A 22,861-nucleotide genomic window follows, 5' to 3' on the forward strand; every position below is an offset into this window, starting at 1 on the left:
CATCAGCACACGCACACTGCAACCCTCTCTTACTTTACCTGTTGAAAGTTAATTCCAAATACTATCTTGCAGTAGGTGTCAATTTTTCATCAATATGTGGAAAAAAAGCTTTTCTAATGTTCACTCACCTTTCTGACTTTATCTTTCACTTAATTATTTTTTTAAAAGCAAAAGATGAGAGAAAAATGAAGTATATATTCTACTACATAGCCCAAATAACAGTAGTATATTCTAAAGTGCATTTATTATTAGTTATTGATTACTAATAAAATGCTCATGTTGCTGTAATAACATGGTTTTTCCTATGACAAAACGACGTATTATTTATCCATCCTTACCAAGCAAACCCATTGCACAGCCATTTAGACTGGCATGCTCTCCAAAATCTTTGCAATGAAGTAACAAGTTCTTCCAGCCTACAAAACATATGCACGGTCCTTTTACTTTACCTCATACATTGATGCATCTTGCAAGCTCAAAGTATCAACGATCAGAGCAAATGTAATTAAAAGCCACTTGTTGCATTCATCCTGTACTAATTTCTTCCTATGTTTACTGTGGTTCTCCTTCCCGACTTCTAAAACTCCCTCTCTCAAGAACGAGTGGGTCTGGGGTTCAGTGAGCAAGATACGACTGCAGGACTGAGAGCGCTCCATTCTTCCCCAGAAACTGAGAGTACCCTGCTGTTGTCCATTGCAGGGCTTAGCCACAGGTCGCAGTACAAGCAACAGAAACCATCATTAACTTTGCCTTCCATCACAGAAGGTTACATTAAACTACTGTGGTTTGCCACTTGTCTAGATGACCATTCACACTTACTTGAACTCATTCCAAAATGAATAGAAAACCTGAAACAAGACAATTGCATCCTTTCTCTGTCATTCCCCTGGTTTTCTACTTCCCAGTGCAGCAGACTGCACCCCAGCGTTCAAAGTTTCAGAGGCAACGCTTTCTTCTATTCTGCCCTTCTGCAACCACATAAACACATGCACAGTGCTTTGTCATAACTCCTTCTCTCTTTCCCTTTGTATAAATAGGTATTGTCCTTCCATTTGTTACCCCTTCTCACAGACCTTATGCACCTGAGTGGGATTTTCTGTTCCTCACCCTCGTCAGGATTCCTAAGCGAGGTTCCTTCTCAAAAGGGAAACTCCACTGGACAATGTTAGCAGTGAAAGACTCACAGATCTAGTGGCATGGACTTTACTTGAAGACAGAGTACAGGAAATACCCTTGAAGACAGAGTACAGGAAATACCCTTGAAGACAGAGTACAGGAAATACCCTTGTTATCAACAACTTCCATAAAGTAAGCTCAGCTTTTGCCACAAAAGAGAAATGTACGTGAAGATCGGTCCTGATACTAGGTTTAAGGTTCCCCCACCAAGACTCTGATCCTAGTTTGCAGGCAATAGATGGAAAGCTGTATTCAAGAATACTTCCCAAATTCCACCCTAGAGGTCCAGAGAGTAATGGAGAAAAACAATTCTCCATATTAAGTGGCTCTTCTGCTGCACTAACAAACAGTGAACCCAACACTTATCAATTCACAACTTCTCATTATGGCAGTCAGAGACTGTTTTTATCTGGTTAATGAAATCTGTCCTTCTCACAGTAATTCTTTGCTACAGCTCCTTCGAGCAGAACAATTTAGTCCCCAAATCCTGCTGCACGCATGGCAGGAGGGCAGAATGCCTTCACAATGATTGCTTCTTTCTGTATGAGCAGCATCTTGGCAATACCCAATGGAGAAACACGGAGAAACAAAGGATTTTACCACAAAGGGACAGAACGGGCCCGCTAGATGGAAACCACACAACTGTGGTGCCTCCGAATTTTTCCTCCACTTCTCTTTTGTGTTAAGTTTCAGTGATGTCTTGAGTGAAACACACCACAGAATACTAATTTCTGTTATACCTTTAATAAAACATTTATAAAACATGACTCATCAGAAGATTTCTGTCAGCCTTAGAGAAACTGGTTGAACTTTCACAGCACTCATGACAGTAGACGCTTCAGCCTTCTGCCTATGTATTTTTGCCTGCAGTGAAACCTCTTTCCATGCTTTTTCAATAGCTTCACGCGAGTCGATCATTTTTTACAGAACATTTTGCTTCCCCATGTTTAAATCCTGTGTTTCTTCAAAAACCAAAAACAAAGAGATCAACCATCTCTCTCTTGTAAATTCATTCCAGCCATTTACTTCCCTATTCCTTCTCTTCCAAGCAGGAGGCAACATTTGACAAGTAAAGTTAGCCTTGCACTTTAAAAATATCTTGCACACATCTAGATCAACTGAAACTAACAAAGACTTTCAAGGATTGTGATTACAACTCGTGTTTCTTTATTTCTGGGTTAAACTGATTCATATCATGTGCTTTCTTTAAGAAGTCTGATAAGCTGACATATTTACCAACTGCTAAATCACCACGATTATACCTCATTCTCTCTACAGTCTCAGGCATTTTCATAGACTGCATCTTGTAAATATTACAATTTCACCCGGGATTGTATTCCGTTGGTTGAATTAATGCTGTGGTATGCTTTTCCAATATAAACAATCCTAAATAAATTTAGGACATGGGCTCTGAAGCCATTGTGCAGGTTTTGTTCAAGTACCTTCCACTGATACGTGGACAGTTGCTTCATCAGTTACTGTACGTTCCTATATGCTATCTAAGCACCTCAGAATGAAGGTTCTCACAGATAAATAGTCATTGCTTATATAATATTTTAAATTCTTTGGAATACTATGTACATAGGTAATTGTAAATGAGGTATCAGATTCTAGTGTCTGTCAAAAACTTGTCTGGATGCTGAGTAACTTTATTCATTTCCACTCACATCTCACATACGTTATGTTCCAACTTCCTGTTCTGAAATAAAGTTTCGGAACTATAAGTAAAGACTTTATATCGGATATTTTCTCAATCTATTAGTGAAGAATGCGTATGAGAAATTCAAAAATCTAGAAATCCGGTGGTCCTAATAAAATACATAAGATATTGCACTGTAACATGAAGATCAGCAGCAGTTTAGGAGACAGTCTAAATACACGTTCTCCTGAAACACAGGTAGATGGGCTGGAGTAAGTTTCCAGAAGCGAGGCTGTCCTCGACACAAGCCACCACTTACAGACTGCATTAGCTGCAAGAGTAGCAAAAAAGCCCTTGCTGTCCTCAATAGCTGGTAAAACTCCGAATCAGCCATGGAAACTAAATTGCCTGTTCCACAACCACAGCCTTGTTTTACAGGCTGTGGCTTCTTAAATAGATAAGAAAAAAAACATATCAAAAGATTAGTTTTATAACACCCTTAACACTCGCTTGGAACCCATCTTAAATAATTGTTTACACTGATATTGGCATAAAACCCCAGCAAAAACTCCATGAAAGCATGTCTGCAAAAAGACTACTGCACGGTCCCAGAAACTCCAGCAGCAAGGCATTTAACTAACCAACATAAACACACATTTCAAGGCAGGGAGCCTTTTTCCACCACAAAAACACATACAATATAAATATTAACTCAAACAAAAACAAAGCCACTCTTTTATTTCCAATTGCAGTGAATCAACCCATGGCGACACTGACTACAACCGTGGAGGTTGAAAGTCATCTCATTATTTTGTAATAATGAGAAGCCATGAAGAGATGCTTCCAAATAACCACAGCACACGTTTCAAAAAGTTTCTCCGAAATGAACGTTCTCACAGATTGTCTCCAGCAAAATCAGCAAGCCTGTAACTGTGCAGCCACTGCATCCATGGTGCACGTCCCGTAAGCATCAGAATCACTTGAACATAACACAGACACATGCTAGAAGTTGAGGTTTTAGAGACCTCAAGTACACACCGCAGGTAAGGCTGAAATTGTAATGTAAGGCAGCAGCAAAAAACACAATTAAAAATAATAAAAAAGTAGCAGATCAAATAAAGAATATAACATTTGCCCTTTGCCCAGAGTTCCATCTCTTTTTTTTCAAAAAAAAAAAAATTTAGAGTTTAGATGTTTATAATGTATGTGAATTGCTAAATTTTACGTGGTCTTCCCTATGTACTGAACACAGTATATGTGAAAGGTACCAGACTGAAAGAACCTTTACCACTTAACAATAAAATAAGCTATAATCTGAGAGAACATGGAAGAATCATTTTTAGGAGTGAAATTCCCATCTCTCATTTCAGGGGACAGTGTAGGCCCTCTACTGCCTAAAAGGAGGAGTCCTGGTCCACATCTGCCAGTCTAATAGAATCACACAGAATGATGGTCAAACACTATTACCTCTATAACGTAGCACATAAGTACTCAGATTGCAAAATTACCGAGTATATCAAAGACACTATGATTTTTCTATTTAATATTTTCTCCAGAAAAAAAAAAGAAATAAAAAAATTAATTATACTTAGCATGCTCACAAAATGCTTTAAAAAAAAAAAATTGTAGCCTTAGGAGGTTATTTTACTTTGCTCAATTTCAACGGGTTGCTGCCTTACATTTAAAATGGCTTTTGCTTTGACAAAAGCAACAAAAAAGTGGCTAAGTGCCTTTTAAAATTCAATTTAGGACACCAAAAATGCAATCAGTCGTCCTCTGTCACTGCTCCATGCAACCATATATGTTTTATGCTGCCCATCAATCATCGCTCCTGAAGTTTCATTAGTCTCAAAGATGACAGTAGTCAATTAAAAATGGAGACAGATGATTCAAACCGTTTACACAGTGTTAAAAATGATCCACGTGAAGTTATCAGCATCATAATGAAATACTAAGAGTTTTCACAGCCTCTCCGAACATCAAGTTTTATGATTGGCTTGCCAGTTTATGTAAATTGTTGTGCAAAATAATTTCCTGCAATACATTACGATATAACCGCATACAACACCATGACTAAATTAAATCATATACTAAATGTAAATACCCTACTGCACTCAACTGCTGGCATCACTTAAAAAAATCAACACAAAAACAAAACAAAACCAAAAACACATACACACTTAGGCAGAGCCAGGGTGCCTAAACATCAGAAATAACAGAAACGTAAAAAAAAAAGTCTATTTTCATAAACTGACATAAAATGCCATGCTGCTATACTATGGCATTAGATCAACTTCTATATGTTGTTATTCCCTCAGTTCCTCTTTTCTCAACATTCTACCTTTCTATCTTCTCAAACCAAATTTCACTCACCTGCTTTCCTCCGTAACTAGGCCTAAATAAACAAAACACAGCAACTAAAGAAATGCAATCTCACTATAGGTCTACACGAAGAATTACGTTCCTGATATAGTTGTATGGCTATTGTCACTTACGCTCAAGTTTAAAATAGCATTCCTTACCTTAGCAAGTACACAAACGATGGAGAAAAAAGACAGTTACTATTACCAGGTAGTGCAGAAGATCAGGTTATCACTTTCTTCAAACTGCGCTTAGGAGGGTTTAGAAAACCCTCCGCGCAGGGATTCCAAAAGATCTGCTCGTTCGGGGCAGGCCCTGCAGGATGAGCCCGTTCTTAGGACAGAGCAAGAAAGGGACCAGTAGTTACACCCTTGTACCTACACACAGTCAGACCACTGCTGTCTCCTGAACCAGCAAGCTTCCAGATATGTTGCCAAGGAAAGAGAGAGTATCTTCTCCAAGGATATTTTCTTTTGCAAGGATTCCTAGATCTCTAGTACCTAATGATGTTGAATTTTTCTTCATACAGTTATGATCAATTTAACTATTCAAGACACTTTTTCCTTTGACTCAAAACAGGTAAAGCATATAGAGTTTTTATCTTTAAGGGGTACATACTTGAAGCAGAAAGATCAATGCAGAATCAAAATTTAAGGTAAAAATATGAGCCATACAAACAAATTCAATTTGGCTATTCTGTCTGTATGCTACAGCAATATTTTTCTGATTTGTCCATGAGATATAGAGGACTATTTTTCAATTTGTTGAAAACAGGCTGACTTCAAGCTTGAGCGAGCCAAGTCTCTCTTACTTATCAAAGCTATGAAATAGTATTAACTTTCGTATTAATAGTGCATTAATCTATAAAACACTGATTTAATATTCAGATCCCCATTACCTGACCATTGTTTTTACTGATGCTGACAATAACTGCAAGTATTGGCTCACCCTTTATTTCAGAATTGAAGCGACCCAAACACAGTTTCTTTCTCCATTTAAGACCTCATTCTAAAAAACCTCTGTTTAGAATGCTAACTGCAATGAAGTCATCTATTTATGATAGCTCATAGAATAACAGAATAGTTAGGGTTGGCAGGGACCTCTGGAGATCATCTGGTCCAAGCCCGCTACTCAAGCGGGGTCACCGAGAGCACGTTGCCCAGGAATGCATCCAGTTGGCTTTTGAGCATCTCCAAGGATGAAGACTCCACAATCTGTCTGGGCAACCTGTTCCAGTGCTCAGTCAACCCTCACAGTGAAGTGTTTTCTCATGTTCAAGTGGATTTTCCTGTGTTTCAGTCTGTGCCCACTGCCTCTTGTCCTGTCACTTGGCACTACTGAGAAGAGTCTGGCCCCATCTTCTTTACACTCTTGCTAGAAAGAGCTCTGCTAACATTTCACTAGCAGGTCCAGATCTTTTATAGAAGTATAGCAACCATTCTACGGCTAGACATGAAAGTGAAAAATAAGTATATTTTAGCTGCATTCTAAGGTGTAATAATAAATAAGCTTAGTTATGCAAGCTGTTGATATAGATCAGCTTTTAGAACAGATACAAGAAAACATCAATTGGAAACGAATGAGTCCTCAAGCAAAGGCTCACGTGCAAAGCCAAGCAAATGCTATGGTTTGAATATCTGTCCTCACTGCTCTCTCCAACTTGAATGAAAAAAATAGGCTTCTCCTATTTTAGATCCAATCCAGGGATAGATTTGCATACAAAGGTCCAAGTCCAGCAAAGAGGCACTAGCCGTGCAGAATCTCACACATTCGCCATGGAACAAGACAAAAACAGGGCTGAAAAGGACCGAGTGTCAGCTAGTCCTCCCCCTTCTCCCAGCGTAGAATCAACTATATTTACAATTTTGCTAACGAAATTACATCAATGCAGTCGATGTATTATATGACTACAATAACACGATACCCAGTTAAAAAAAAAATTCGGCTGTTTTTCCACTACAAATTGTTAATGTATACTGAAAGGAATAAATGCAAACTATTTTAAATTATAAGAAAAGTGAGCTATAGTTTTACCTGCCCCAGAAATACATTCTCAGCTTGAAAGTTTTCTTTGGTATAAATTACTTAGTGAAAAAAATGCATATGCACATCCTTTGTTTTCAAAAACTCAAAAGATAAATTTTAAGTTACAGACAACATGAAATACTTCCTTACAAAAGTAATTATTTCCACATATAACTAATTACATCAAAAACTTTTTTTTTTATTAACACCACCAATTTTGATTGAAATCTCTCATTCTGAAGTTGTTCAAAATAATTACTGCCTTTACACTATTACAAAACTGTTATCCAGTCAGCATATTACCGTAACATAGATGCCTATCTCTAAAATGTCAAGTGACACATCAAGTGTTCATACATCATTCTGTTCTCAAAAAGTCAACCCAATTAAGAAGTTAATCAAAATTAAATTCTATACTTAAGTCTTTTCATTAGCATCTACCCTACCTAAGATGATGATACGATTCACAATAAAAAGGTTCATTTTTATTCATTTACTCAAAGTCACAAAAGATGCCAGAAAGACATAGATGTAAATTGGCCTACTGATAAATGGAAGATGTCAAGTTCAGCATTGGTAAGAACCACACAGGCCTCCCAGTGCTGCCTCACTAATACACTTAATTATGGCACATTAAAGAATCAAGTCTAGAAGTGAGAAAAGGGCGCTCTTCCTATGATTAGACTCTTCAGCTTTTAAATATCCTTCAACCAAAGCTGCCGGCAAGGTGTTACGGCTTTCTGGGATTTCTTTTTGGCCAATAATAACTACAGAGTACATCCACTTCAAAGAGCGCTTATCAGACAATAACAATTTTGGAGGCTACTAACCTGTCCAGATTCACACTTAATGTCTGAGAAACGTTAGGAACCATCTTTCATTGCATTCCAAGTCATTTAAGAACCCACAAATCTGCTGTGAAAACACAGCAAAAATAGCCTCAGTGGAAAAATCAGCATCAGATTCACACAGTATTTTAAGACTTCAAAACAAGTCTTACGTGAGACACAAGCTCACATAAGCATTCTGCAGACCCCATGCATAGAGGTGGATACTTTTAACTGCAATTTTGAATGCAGTCAGTTAACTAGAATTATTATAGATTTTCCTGTAAGTGGTCACTTGTGTCACATAACAGCAGAGCAGAGCAAAGAAAACTCTATTCTTTTCTAGCCATTTACACTAACAAGAATTATTATAGGTAAAGGTCTCTTGGCATTTCCATTACAAACCTGTTTTCAGGGACTAGTATATCGGCTATAATATATTTTTGACTGAAACGTGATATGAAAGGTCTCAGCTATGCTTAACTCAGTAAACTTTCCTACACCTTTGAAAAGGCTTTTTTCAAAATGAAAAGAAGAAAGTAATTTTATAGTCATTTTTCTATCGAAATAAGTTTAAGCATTTTATCCCGAGCCACCTAAGAACATATATGCTACAAAACATGAACATGACATCTCTAATTCTATTAGGGATGGAATTCCTAAAAGCGTCTCACAAAACGTTGAACAGTGAAAGAGTGCAACAGGATAGGATAATGGACCGAGCATTCAAATGAATCTGAGGAAGATTTCAGACTGATTAAAAGGTTTCTTTGGTCATTTCTGGGCTCACATGATTAATGGAACAAGGATGCAATTTGTTACAAAATGCTGCTTTTCATTTTTAAGTGACGTACATATTTGTTTAACCATATTTTCCTCTTTACTGTATGTTCTCTAAAGAACAAAAAAATCATTTCATAATAAGGAATAATGAAATTCCTAAATCATTTAATTTTGAAACTCAGTCTACTGGACCTGCAAACTAATTCTGTTTTACTTAAATTTCATGACTCCTCCATTGCATATCTTACCAAACACTGTTTAACACGGTAACTCTGAAAGCCCCACGGGAGCCAAAAGGGACTACTGAGTCAACAGTCCTCGACAGGGAAACAAATTTCCAGCGCTCTACAACTCCTTTGGAGCTGCTGGGTTTATGAATGCAAAAATCCCCTTTATAAAGGGAACATCATACAAATTTACATAATGGACCATAAAGACTTCTGGATTACCAAGTAATAACAGTTATGCAAATGACAACATATATTTACCCTTATGGACAATAATGAATTCAAGTTATTTCACTAATTTGGCTAAATGAGAACTTAAATAAGCTTGAGCATTAATTTTACTCAGTTGAGCAGAATAGGTCTGTGTCCTAAGCGTTTAAAAGCAAAAAACAAAAAACCCTCAAACGTCCATAAAAGATTGCTACACAACAGAAAATAGGGCCATATTTTAAAAAGGGCTCTGCACCCAGAGCGGTGAATAGGTTTTCACAAGAATTCGATACCTTATTTAGATATATCATCACTAAATAGGTTTAACAAGAGAGTTCTCACTGAAAAAAAACACCTTCAGTCCCTTGAAAATAATGGGAATTTTTCTGGAAAACCTTTTTCTCATCTCAAGGGGATTTAGAACGGCCTTTGCCTAATTCTATGTTTTCTGACCCCTTTTTCTCCATGGCTCATATCAAAAAAAGATATTTAGAGCATGTAAAAAAACCTTTGTGCCTGTAAGTCCTGAACAACTTTTCAAGGCAACCCTTGCCTGTGCCGACTCACCTCTGGAAAAGGTTACATGAGTTTCTGCCAGTCTGACTATTAGTCTCCTAATTCCTGAAGATCTGTACTGCAGTCCTACCCAGGATGCAGCTGGTCTAGGGGAGCAGGTGCCTTGCTCCTACGTAAGCGGATTCAGATAGTTTCACAATATTTGAATCTCCTGAAAGGCTAGGTAAAGCTCATGCGCTCAAGTCATGCCCAACACAACAGCGAGTCATGGCTAGCGTCAATCAAAAACCTTTCCAACATCAGAGGAGAAGATAAAGGGCACGCCGGCAGTCTCTCACAGGTTAATTCATGACACGAAGATCTCTTTCTTCGGTTCTCTACTACCCTTGTTCAAGGCCAAGCTTTTTGTGATCTTTTTCTTCTTCTGGTTCGAAATATGTAAAACTGAATTTGTCTTTCAGCACAACTGCAACACATCCAGAGTTATTCCACTCACTCTTCCTGTAGGCAAACCACCGAAATGTTATATCTTATACACTAGTGCACACTTGAAATTAAAAAACACTTCTCACATTAAGTGGTAGTTCCCCCCCGACGTAGCTACATTCTTACTGCTTTGCACCTAACAAATGAATCCTTCTGTCAGCATTTACAGAGTAAACATTTTTAGGACATGCAAAAAACAGAAATAATACAGTCCCTTTTTTCTTTTAGTTCTGGGAACATGGGAAGAACTCGTACTCAATATACTTGGCCTGGACTGTGATAACCTTCATCAAATACGATCTATACGCTCCCCCTTCAGATGCACACATGCCAGCCTCCTGGAGGTCAAATGTCATTTTATTTGTATAGTTTTGACTGACACATCTTTACAAACTTGATTGCAAAGCTCATCCAAAAAAACCACATGCAATAGAGGTGATTCCAAGTCCGGGAGAGTCTTTTCATCGATTAGCTAATTTGAAAATTCTTAGCCAGACAATTTGTATACGAAGATTTCTGTAGACAAAGCTTATAAAATGAGGGCACCCTTACTTCACACCTGGCCTTCAGACAGATAAGGCTACAACCGAAAACATACCCACTATATCAGTATTTCTGAAGGCTTGCGCTATACTAGCCATTATGTGTCTCTCTTAGATAGCATTATGGTTGAGAAACATAAGGAGGGTGGCAATCCTCATAGAAGCATATTGAGAGTAATTACAATAAAACACAAAGGCTGTTTCTGTCCTGTTTATCTGTCAACCCACAGCATGCCTACAATTTTAACATAATTATGCATATTTATTTACTTTTAAATTACAGATCTGCGTGCATCTGTAGTACCAAATTTTTCAATATTAGTATCTCAAAGACAGGGACTATTTCTAAAGCTCTTAGCATCTTATTAGTCTTTATTTAGAGTTATCTTTAATTACTTAAAAGAGGAATTTCAAAAGATTACCCTATGGAAGAGCACCTTTTTAAATGAAGGGGCCAAATCCTGCTCAGCTAATTCATACAAGCACTTTCAGAAGCCTATGGTATTAACCGCTATGAGCCTATGAGTGCTCTGGCAAATACTTTTAGAAAGATACAGAAAAATAAAAGAATCCCAACTATATAAGTCAGTACTTCAACCCGGTTGAATACTAAAGGCTGCATTATAAACCTTGGAAAGGGCTGCCTGAGACATGGGGAAAAAAAAGGGGAAAGGGGGAATAACAAGGACTGAGCCATGGCACACGGAGTTGAGAGTCACTAGGAAGCACGCATACAGCCATGGGAATGACTTAAACTTGTGACAAGTTTGTAGTATATGATATAAAAATTTTCATTTGACACTCATCTTTCATTCTACAACCCAGCTAATTTATAAAGATTTTATATGATCTTCACTAGAGAGGTGAGGAAATAAACCAGCCCTGTACTAGGAGGTAACAAAGTATGCTTCATGTTCATTCCCATACTTTAACACTGCGGCACTGCCCATAAAACATACTAAAAGACAATATATCTTTTCTTCCATGGCAGAAGCCAAATTACTTACATATTTATGGGTCAGCGCTTACTCAAAACAATAAGGCAGTAATTATTAATTCGGTTGCACAAATGATCTCCAAGGCAATCTCTTTAAATTACTGACAGCCATCCTCTGGTCTGCAGAAAAAAATTCAAAGCAATAACTTTGAAAAATCACCACTACCAGTGAAACAAGCAGCTCTTCTACTGATTAGTTTAGAAACACTGTAGCACGCAGAAAGTGACATCCAATTAGCAAACCATTAATATTGACCTTAAAGGGAAACAGAATTATGTCATGCTTAAAGAAAAAAAAAAAAAAAGAAAAATAATTGTATTCCCTATAAACCCTAAATAGCCTTACTAAAAGCTTGTACTAGACCTCTCAGAATACAGTCATTGCTGCTTTTATGCAAGTCAAACTGCTACATCCATAGTGAGCTCCAATGCTTCAAGCTAGAGCTGCAACTATCCACTGTACAGAGGACATTGCCAGACTGAGACTAGGATGGCCAATCAAACACTCCTCTGCCAAAATCCTCTCACTAATATCAGTAGTGTACCTGGGCACCTGCTGTCCTCAACTCTGAGAATAAAAAAAAATAAATGCAATAATAAGCCGTACCTATTATTACGGTAAAAAAAACCCAACACCTACAGGATCAACAGCTATAGATAACTTGCTTTTCATCTGTGTTGAATAAAGATACGTGCCTTAGCATAAGACTGCACAGGATAACTCGCCATACCAAAGCACAAGAAAAGTACATTCCCATAACACTCTAGAGGGCTCCCCAGGAGCTACTTTTTCGAAAGAAGTTAGGTGAAACACACACACAAAACAGTACCAGCACAAGGAGAATTCCCCAAGCATAAGAAACCCAGGCGTCAACATTTACAGTGGGCAGCTATAAGCAGAAGCAAGGACATATAATGTGAATGTTTTGTGGGAAGAATGCCTCTAACTCCCTTTTTTAATTCCTTATTTAAATATATTTCCAGGTATTCATCAAAATATATATAATGCCTATTGCTAGTATTTATAATACAATTGCTTCTAATTAGCTTATAAAAGTAGTTCCAGACTCACTGCATTCACATGTATATGTTCTGACAAAATCATTTCATACTGTGGTTATGTGTATTTTAGCAAAACTAGCATAAAGCACTTAATCTATACATAGAACACCAAGGGCAATACTCACTTTGGTCCTCAAGGACAAACATTTTACTACAATGTGGGAGCTCCTTTTAACATATCTTAAAAGTGAGAAAAGAAATTGCATGAATTAGAGCCACGTAGCACAACAGACATTAAGCTAAAATCCATACTAATATATCTTACTCCGGTTAGAAAATAAACGTCTTGTGATGTTACCTCAGACAATAATTAAAGGGGCAGGTAAAGCAGACCTTTCAACAAGCAAGTTCTCACTTTCCAACACCTACATCACCTACTCTGCCTTCACAGCCGTCTCTGCAGTCACTTCCCAACGAGCCAACGATGTGCAAGCATGATAATTTGGGAAAAGCCAAACGCAAACTGTCTGCTGAGAAATGCATCCCTGTGTGGAGAAGCATGTACATCTATGACATAGGGAAGATAATAAACACGTAAGAGGCTAGCAGCTGGAAGTGTTTTAGGATCAGGGAAGCAGTGCCTTTCCAATCTTTCTTTCAATTCATGTAATAGGCCTGGCAAAATGTATTTCCAGCCCTGTCCTCTCCTTTATTCTCGCTACAGATCATATGCAACACCATGTACAACTAGAATGGATCAACAACAGAAGATATTGCTAGCAGGAAGCACTTTCTCCACCTCTTTCTGTATCAGTCAACACAGGACAGTCTTTTCCATGTTCTACTATCTATTTTCTTTCACTGTTTTTCTTCTTTTCTCTTTACCCAGGACTTTATCTATGTCTTACCTTGAATCTTCTCGTTTGGAACAGCTCCACTCCATTTCCTTAGCACTTAACCCCCATTGCTCGTTATGTCACAAGCCATGTCTCCCCTTTCCACACCAAAGAGAATTGCTGCTACTTGAGAGATAACAACACAACTCCTGCTGTTTTCATAGTCTAAACCTGTGTATGTTGCACTTTGCTAATGCCCCCTACTGAAAACACTTCAGGGAAGCATGAGAGACTTTAAGAAAGCCAGTAGTGGCTCTCTGTTATCAAAGGGAACTGAAAGCCAGAGGTCCATCAGCAGAGTACAGCTCCAACTGTATTTTTCTGGACGGAGGATATTCCGATCTATGGGTATTTTGCTTAGTATTTTATGCAACTTTGGGATATCCTGAATATAAAACTTGAAATAGGGTATTTAAAAACTATTTTTTATAGCTCTGAAGTCATTAGGGTCTGCTGTATAAAACTTGGCACACGCTAATAAGTAAACCTTACCCTGACAGATGATAACAGCTCCTTTGTTTCGGCAACTCCCACTCAATGGTAGGATTACACAGTCAATCAACCTTAATGGCTCCCACTAAGACAAACCAGTCTATTGTATCTATTTAACTCCACGCATGCATACTAAATCCACGCGCCAAAATCTGAGCAATGGTATGCAAGGAAATATTTTAAGTCAATTAAACTGTTCAGATTCCTCTCCACAGACCCCCAATGATCCACAGTATGAATTAATAGTTACATTTAATTAAATATACAACCCATTACCTAAAAATATATGCACTTCCTAGGTAAAAATATATCCATGGAACATTCTTCTCTCTCTTTGCAAGACATCCTGTACTAGAATCCCAAAATAACCACAAATCAAGAAAAAAAAAAAGTTGACCTATTTAATATAGAATAAGCACAGATTGTGAAAACCACCACATGACCAATGTACAGAGCTTCACGTGTTGCCTGGATGGACCAAATACAGAATCTGTTGTAGAAGATCCTCAGCGATGTCTAGGGAAGAAAGGTTATGCCTGCACATCTTAACAAACCTCTGGCAATTTTTTACCAGTTTATGAGGGAACTGTTAGGCAGGAGCAGGAGAAAGAGCGAAGAACAATCTTAGTAGCTGTGTTGTCAAGGGGTGTGCTCCAATAATTAACCAAGGAGATGAAGATGTGGAAATGTGACATCCCAGCCAGCACTGGTTATTTAAATAGACTGTTAAGCCCTCTGGAGATATTATTCTTACAGTAAGTCTGATTAGCATGAAGGAAAAGGAAGACAAGAAAAAAGTTCAAGTACAGCAACAAACACCTGGAAACTCTTGAGAACATTGCATTAAACTCACTGCAATTCAGTTAATCTTGTCTAAGATCAATTCATTATCACAGGAAAGTCATTTTAGTTTAAGTAGCTTTCACATTTGTTTTCAGTTGTCACCCAAATAAGAAAACCCTTAAGAGAAACTACAGTATAACTAGTTCAAAGTAACAGTAACAATGCAGGGCCTGATCCAAGGTGGTCAGTGGAGTTAACCATAATCTTTATTGCGCTACATAAAAATCATTACCCAATTTATATTCTTTACAAAACACAAAAATTTAGTAAAAATAACCATAATGCCTATTAACAATCAAATATGCCTGCAGGTCTCATTTTTCTCACGTGTGTTCAACTGCATTTCCCATAGCTGAAAAGAATTATGTTCACAAATACCATTCAGTATTTAGAAGCCGTTTTTGAAAAATAAGAGATATCTTAGCTCAAGTTTCTGACTAAGAAAGGTTTAAAATGTACACACAGTTGAAACTATAAGCTGTTTGTTTAAGAAGCATTATTTGGAGGGCAGCTGTAAAGCCTGTTACACTGTGAACTGGTTATGATGGGAGGCATTCATCACCTCTAAGAATTCAAAGTCAGCAAGCAATAATATCCTTGAACACCCTAAAAGTACATGCAATTTCTATAGCAGCGGCTCTAAATTCTTCAACAAAGAAGAATAAACCTTCAGCAAAGGTTTATAATTTACTTCACGACACTGAAGAGAAACCTTCTGCCTGCGCAAGGGCACGAGCAGATATGGGGAGATGGAATGCGTCAGGCCAGGGCAGGAAAGGATGATACTTTTGAAGTAAGTTCATACTGGAACTAACAGAAACGATCTTGAGCTAAGTAACTATGACTGTTTAGTCTCCCTCCCAAGCCAAAAGCTTGATCCCATTAACGTGAATACAACACCTGAGGCAATGAGCTCTCCTTATCTCAAGTCAGTGGGGTTTGCCATGACTACAGCAAAAGCAACAAGTCCGTAGCTCAGAAAACAGGCCAATGAATCAGAATGATTCTTTCAGTATCTCTCATTATCTCAGAAGGTTTCTCATCTAAAATCTACAGCTAGAATCCAATGGTGTTGCTCCTGGCTTCTGTCAAAGTCAAGGCCAAAAATTCTGGTGGCTTTGCAAGGAACAAGTTAAGGTCTTGTGTGCCGAGTAGTCTATTTTGTGGTGGTGTGCGTCTCATTTATTGCAGGCCTATCAGGATATATTAGTACTTGTTATGACGCACGGATCATTGTAAAATGAACTGTTACATGCCATATTTTGTAGTTAAACAGATTAAGAAAATAACCTTTGCTTGGAATCTCTCCTGAAACTGTACGATGAAAAAAAATTTGGAAAAGTAAATGTGTGGTTTTAAGAAATGGGTATCATCTTCCAATTAGTTAAGCCCAGAGCTCAAATGCTTTAGGAAAATGTGTGTGACAAAACTGACTATATATCAACTCCCCTTGCAGTTTTACAGATAGTCTGAAAAGACTTTTCTCACAAAGGTCAAACATTTTGTTACAGAAACATAACAAACTGACATCACAATACAAAAAGTAATTCTCAGTTTTCTAGCCAGTCTATGGGTGTCTGATCACAATATTCTGATACACTATCACCTTTAATTGGAGACCAAGTTTCTGGAAATCATTTAAACGGATTCCTACTTCTTTAATCAGGAGAAGAAAAGATTTGGTACTAACTTCCAGTTTTGAAGAGATGTGAGGATGTAACACCAACCTAACAGATCACAGCTCCACCAAGAAAACCCTCATCCTTCCCACATTGTTCATGGCTGCTTAGGAAACCAATCTATATGTCCACATCTCCTACACAGACTACTTTAAATGAAAAGCAAGCAGTTTAAAGTACTTAGCAGTTTTGTTTCTTTGCATGCAAAGATCCTGGAGGGAGAATACCAAACAGTAACAGATCCTAAATTTCAAGTTTAATGTAAACAAAGTCTAGAAGCCCTTTTAGCCGTTTAGAATTATTTCACAACTATGTTGCTCAGGATGAAGTCATTCAGAGTTTTCCTAGTATCTGGAAAAAAGATCAGTATCAAGATCTCTGTCACCAAGACCTCACAGAGAAAAGCTCACAATAAAACCATCACTAATATCACCCTTGAATTAGGCCCTATGCTACAATTACATTATGGAAGAACTGCTGTACATCACAGAATACATCCATTTGAAAACAAACGGCTGCCAATTCGTTAAACAGTAATACCATACTGATAGTGCAACGCACTTGAGAAGTACTTCCTCAAACATGCCACTAAGGCGTTTAACAAAATATTTTAGTAGTAGAAGCACATTAGATAGAATATTAACATAAAACAGAACTTTTGAAATAATATTTTCAAAGTGATGATTACAACAACAGCAAAATGCCTGAAATCCCATTTCAAAAGATGTCACTTTACAACTCTTTTGTAAAGAAGGGAAAGTTTGTCTTAAGAAGTAAACTTCTATCACTAGTTGTATTTACTTCACAAAATACGTTTATTTTGTATCATTTGCTGCTACCATGCTTCAGCATTTTTTTCGTCGTTTGTGTATAAACGTCCAATAGCACAGAGCCAATTTCTGTGTCCTTAACCAAATAAAATGCAAGTTCTTATAAAAACTTCAGAATTTGACCTTGCACATTTCCAAGTAATAGAAGCAACTGCAAAAAAAAAAAACTTTAGTGTAACCCACAAACAGCTTCTTCTAAAGAGCTAGTTTGAGACTTCACCTATTTCCCCCACACTTCATTAGCTTCACAGAGAACAAGAGCAAAATGCAAAAGGTATCATTACCCTATGAACAACTTCAGCATTTGAGCAATCATGGTTCAAAACGCTTAGATAAGAGAGAGTAACATTAGGGGAGATTAACCCCATAAACTCTTTGGCTCAGTCCTGACAACGAACTTAGCGTCAGCCTACAAAAAATTTGACAAGCTTCGGTTCCACACAGAAGCGAAAACTGCTCGTTTGCTTTTTATGGGAAGCGTACTGCTAAGACAAAACGGTAAGCTTTTTTCTTTTTTCTTTTTTTTTTAAGCGGAGGGGGGGGTGGAAATCAATTCAAGAAAAGGCATAAAAAGAGGTTAGCGAGCAAAAACTCAGCCCCGTTTCCCAAGGGACCAGAGGAGGAGAAGCCGGCGAGCAGCCCGCTCCCCGCGGCCCCTCGCCGCGCACCTCGCGGCCGGGCCGTGCCGAGCCGCGGCGCCCCGCGGAGCGGCAGCGCGGCCAGGCGGCGGCGGCGGCGGGGTGCGGTGCGCGCGCGCCGCCGGCAGGGGGCGCCGTTGCTCGCGGCTTGGCGGCGCGGCCGGGGGCGGCGGCGCAGCGGCACCTGCCGCAGGAGCCGGCGCCGCGGCCGGGGGTCGCCGCCGGTCTCCCCTCCCTCCTTCCTGCCCCCGGCGGGCGTCGACGCGACCCCCCCCGCCCGCCCCCCACCGCGGTGCTCCGGACCCCGGCGGCCGCGGGCACCGCTCCGCCCCAGCGGGGGCGGGCGGAAGCGCGGCAACCTTCTCCCCCCCCCTCCCCCCGCCCCAGGCCCCGAAAGCAGACAGACCCACACCCGAAATACTCACCATATTGACTTCCGATACCATGTCTATACTGGCAATGTCTATGTTCATGCCAACAGCCACTGGGGGACCTGCAAACCAACGAGATGGTCCGCAATGTGATCTCCAAGAACTTAACTCATTCTTACCAGAGTTAGCAGGGCTAACAAAGCGGGGACGCGAAGCGATGATTTTAAAAAAAATAATAGAAAAGAAGGGGGGAAAAAAAAGAAAATCAGAAGGAAAATAATAAGTGCCCTCCCCGCCCCGCAAAAGAAAGCGAAACCAGGCTCTCGTTTCATCCACGGGGAAACATCCGTTTGCACTGGATTCCCCCTTTGCGCCCCCCGTCAGCTGTAGCCAAATTTTATATAACGCGCACACACGTGTTAGCAGCGGGGGCCGTCCACGCACCGGCCACAGATGCCCACGGCGTGACCGGGCTCCGCGGAGCCGGGCGCGGGGGTGCCCGCCCGGCCCCGGCTCGCCGCCCCCAGCCCCGGCGGCAGCCGCAGGGCTCCCACCAGCAGCTCCCACCATCCGCCGGCGAAAGGGGGGGGGGTACAATGAGCACGTCCAAAATAAATAAATAAACTAGTTTAAAGTAGGAATACACCATGGGTTAAATGACATTTCTGTATCAGTTAACAGCACATCTTGTACTCAAAAATACTAACTGATCACAGGCACATTAGGCTGAGGAGCAAACGATGGGTAAACTTAAGAGATCTGGATCTCGATAAAGCCAGTTAAACAAGGGTTTAATTACAGGTTAATAAATCATCATCAACACACACGATGAGGGACCGATTACAAACATGCAAAAGGTTTAAATGATCACATTAAGAGCGCCCTGTACTAAGAAAATTGAGTAACAATTGCCTTAACTTTGGATCAGCTTGAGAAAATGGCAACACACACACCCCAAAGCAACAGCACCCGTAACACGTTTAAAAACCACACACCGAAGGTACACAGCCTGGATATGTAATACCTCTTATTCAAAAGCAGTCAAATTACCTCCAAAATCTGGCCTCAGGCGAATGTCATAGCCCTTCAGCAGTCTATCCACGGTCTCTTTCACCAGTGACATATTGCTAGGGTCATTGACACTAAAGAAAAAAAGAATACAGATTTCTTATTTCTCAGACCCAAGCTGTACGTTCCTGTTCGCAGTAACATGCAGTGCGATTCAAAGTGAAGCGAAAGAGAGACCTCCATCACTTACCTCTGTGCACACACCACTGCTATTATTAAAGGGAATGACCAAATCCCAAAGTAACCCTTTTTCCGGACTCTCAACATCCCTTTGGCTTTTGATATGATTTAGGGTTTCAGTGAAGAGAAGAAGAGATCCAACTTATTCTGGCCAGTGCAGTAATTCTAATGTGGAGCGCATGCGCACGGCGTACCACAACATCAAAAGGAGCAGTGGTTGCTGCTGGAGATGGAGCAAATTTCCTTGCCAAAAAAAAAAAATTAAAGGGGAAGAAGGAAATACATTATTAAAAAAAAAACATCCACCGGAGGATCGAGTTTATTTTTGTTGTCCTTTTGGTTAGTATTGAATATAAACCACAGCAACCAGGGAAGTTTGAGGAGTTGCAGGGCACAGCAGCTTTGCAACCTAGTTTAAAGGGGGGGGGGGGGGGAAGATGGACAGAGTGGGATTAGACACAGGGTGGGGGGAAAGGTTAAAAACGGGAATGCAAGGCGTACATATAGTCCCGGGGGCGGGGGGGAGGAGGGGGCAGCTTAACTTTTTGGTCCCTGGAAAGAACCGTCTCAGCTGCGGTGAGAAGCAGCGAAAGGGAGCCGGAGCGCGCACCGGGGGCGGGCGGGCAGGCGGGGGGAGGGAGGGGGGAGGGAGGGGAGGTGGGCGCCGCCAGCACTTCTCACAGAGGAAAGAAAAAAAAAATGAAATGATGACGAATAGTTTCTTGTAAAAGGGATTAGGCTGTTTCGTGCGTTACTCCGGCGGCAGGAGCTGTTGCAGGGCAGAGGGAGGGAGGGGGTCGCGGCTCGTCCAGGCGCGGAGACCCCGCGGGCATCAACCGCGCCTTAACCCCAGGCTGCGGGTGCCTCAGGTGGATCCAAGCCTGGCCAGGGGAAGGGGAAGGGGAAAGAGCAGCCCGAGAAGAAGGCAGGCTCGCCGTGCCCAGCCAGCCCGGCGCGGCTCCGCTCCGCGCCTACTTACCTCCGCGGGGAAACGGCGAGCTGCTCCCGCGCAGCGGGCGGCCGAATCAGCGCCTCGGCAGGAAGCGGCGGCGAGCAGCGAGCTGGTCTGGGGATGCTCTGAGTGACATTTAAATCCTGAGCAAAAAAAAAAAAAAAAAAAAAAGGGAGAGAGAGAGAAAAGGGAGAGAGAAGAGGGGGGAAAAAATAACCCCCCAAAAAACAAACACCGGACTTAAATTATTCCTCGCAAATCTGCCTTGCGCTCGTAGCTGCTTTTACACCTCCACCTCCTCCTCATCCACATCCCCACTCGGCCCCGCGGATCTGTGCTGCTTCAGGGAGCGGATCTGGGCGTGCACACGTCGCTCTGCCCGGGGAAGGGAATTAGAAACACTTGGATTCCTCAATTAACAAAAGAAATATTTAACTCGCTGCGGGGGGGGGGGGGGAACAAGGGCGAGCGCGCTGCCGGCAGGGAGGACTGGCAAGCCCCTCTGCCCCAGCACGGTTTAGCCCCGCAGGGCTGGGGGGCTGACCCGCGCCGCTCCGGCACCCCGGGGGCGCTTATTTCGCGGAGAACGGAGCTAGCCGGCCCTCACGACTTGGGGAGGGGGAATACCCCCGGGTATGCATTGCATTGCCTTGCCTTGCGCTGCGCCGCGCACCCACGGACGCGCTCCGGCCGCCGGAGCAGAAGCCGCGGGCGCAGCAGCGGCGGTGCGCTCGCCCGGGGGCAGGCGGCGGCAGTGCCCCGGCCGGGGGGACGGGGGCGGCGGTCAGCCTCACGGGGGGGGGGGGGGGAAGCGGGGCCGCCGCACGTGGGAGCAGGCAGGGCTGTTTTTTATTAAAAAAAAAAAAGAAGAAGAAAAAAAAGAAAAAGAGTAAAATAGCAAAGAAGCCACCAGCACCGAAAAGCAGGCAGCCATTTCATACGGACCTGCGAGTGGGCTAAGAAACGCGTGTCTCCCCCCATCCCCGCACCCCCCCCCAAAGGCTGGAGCGCTAGGGAGCGGGGAAGCCCCGCGGAGGGCCCCGCAGCGCGCCCGCGGCGAGGCGCGCCGGCAGCACGGCCGGGGGCCCCAGCACGCAGGGTCTCCTCTTCTCCCCCCCCCCCCCGCATTTCCTTTAAACACTGCATTGTATCTTTGAGAGCAGGTGAGCGTTCATCGGGGTTTTGTTTCCAGAAAAAAATGGACTTCCTTCTGGTTTTTGCTCCGGGGGGGGCGGGGGGGGGGGAGAAGAATTCACTAAGGCACATTTTCACCTTTTTTTCCTATGTATAACAACTGGAACTTACACAAAGGAAGAAAATACAGTTTTCTAGAAGTAACAGATAATATTTTCCAATAAATATAGAATTTCCTCATATATATATATTCCCCCAAAAATACAACTAAGTAAGAGAATGAATTTCCTTAAAACTACAAGCCCCATTTAAGCTTTCTGCTCCAAGACTGATGTTACAGAGCCACTCTCCCTGTTCACCAGTGGAGGTTTCTGTTCTCACACAGCTAGTCTGCTTCACTGCTAAACCTCCTGAAATACAGCCCTGAAAGGAAGATGGTGGCTACTCTGTGCAATGAATCATTTCACCTCAGATGTATAACATGCACTTTTTTTTCCTGCAATCATATGATAGAACAGGTGGTCTCAAGGTAAAACACTTGATCAAGTGCTATGAAACTCACCTGCAAGCACTAATTCAGGACTAAATCAGACACTCCAGATCTCTGAGCTCTTGCTGAATCTCTGCTATTACTGTTACACTGCTGAAATGTTTCATTCACCGTGGCCAGATAGGAACCCAATATAAACAAGAACCTAAGACTGAACGCTGATAACACTCAGTGCTGGACTGGCAGGAAGTTGTAATTCAGATAGCAACTTAATATCAGGGCTAGAAAAATGCCATGTTTCCATAAGGAAATGAGAATAGTACACCCAAACAACTGGAACCATCAATATATCAGTAACATTTGTTCCTAGTTCTGGTGTATGTCCTAATAATCAGGGAATACTTATTCCGGGGCCCAAGATTGTTCTCTACAACATGTAGCTGCCTCCTCTCGGTCCAGCTACTCCAGTAAAAGGGAATGGAACACATGGTTCAAAC

At 41.2% G+C, this 22,861-nt stretch overlaps 1 protein-coding gene across 2 annotated transcripts in view; it reads right to left on the bottom strand.

The window, feature by feature from the left end:
* GABRB2 (gamma-aminobutyric acid type A receptor subunit beta2) overlaps positions 1–21,158 on the bottom strand; it is a 179,180-nt gene extending 158,022 nt beyond the window's left edge. Inside the window, exons 1-4 of one of the 2 annotated variants that reach the window (XM_068959609.1) lie at positions 20,768–21,158; positions 19,799–20,031; positions 19,591–19,682; positions 18,595–18,662 (exon numbers count right to left, since the gene is read on the bottom strand). In XM_068959609.1, the coding sequence (XP_068815710.1) occupies positions 18,595–18,662; positions 19,591–19,682; positions 19,799–19,875 (237 nt within the window). In that variant the 5' untranslated portion in view covers positions 19,876–20,031; positions 20,768–21,158. The remainder of the gene's footprint in view (positions 1–18,594; positions 18,663–19,590; positions 19,683–19,798; positions 20,032–20,767) is intronic. The other variant, XM_068959610.1, reaches the window with a different exon arrangement.
* Positions 21,159–22,861: the final 1,703 nt, after the last annotated feature.

Source organism: Struthio camelus, chromosome 13 (assembly GCF_040807025.1).
Source record: "Struthio camelus isolate bStrCam1 chromosome 13, bStrCam1.hap1, whole genome shotgun sequence".
NCBI classification, from domain to species: domain Eukaryota; kingdom Metazoa; phylum Chordata; class Aves; order Struthioniformes; family Struthionidae; genus Struthio; species Struthio camelus.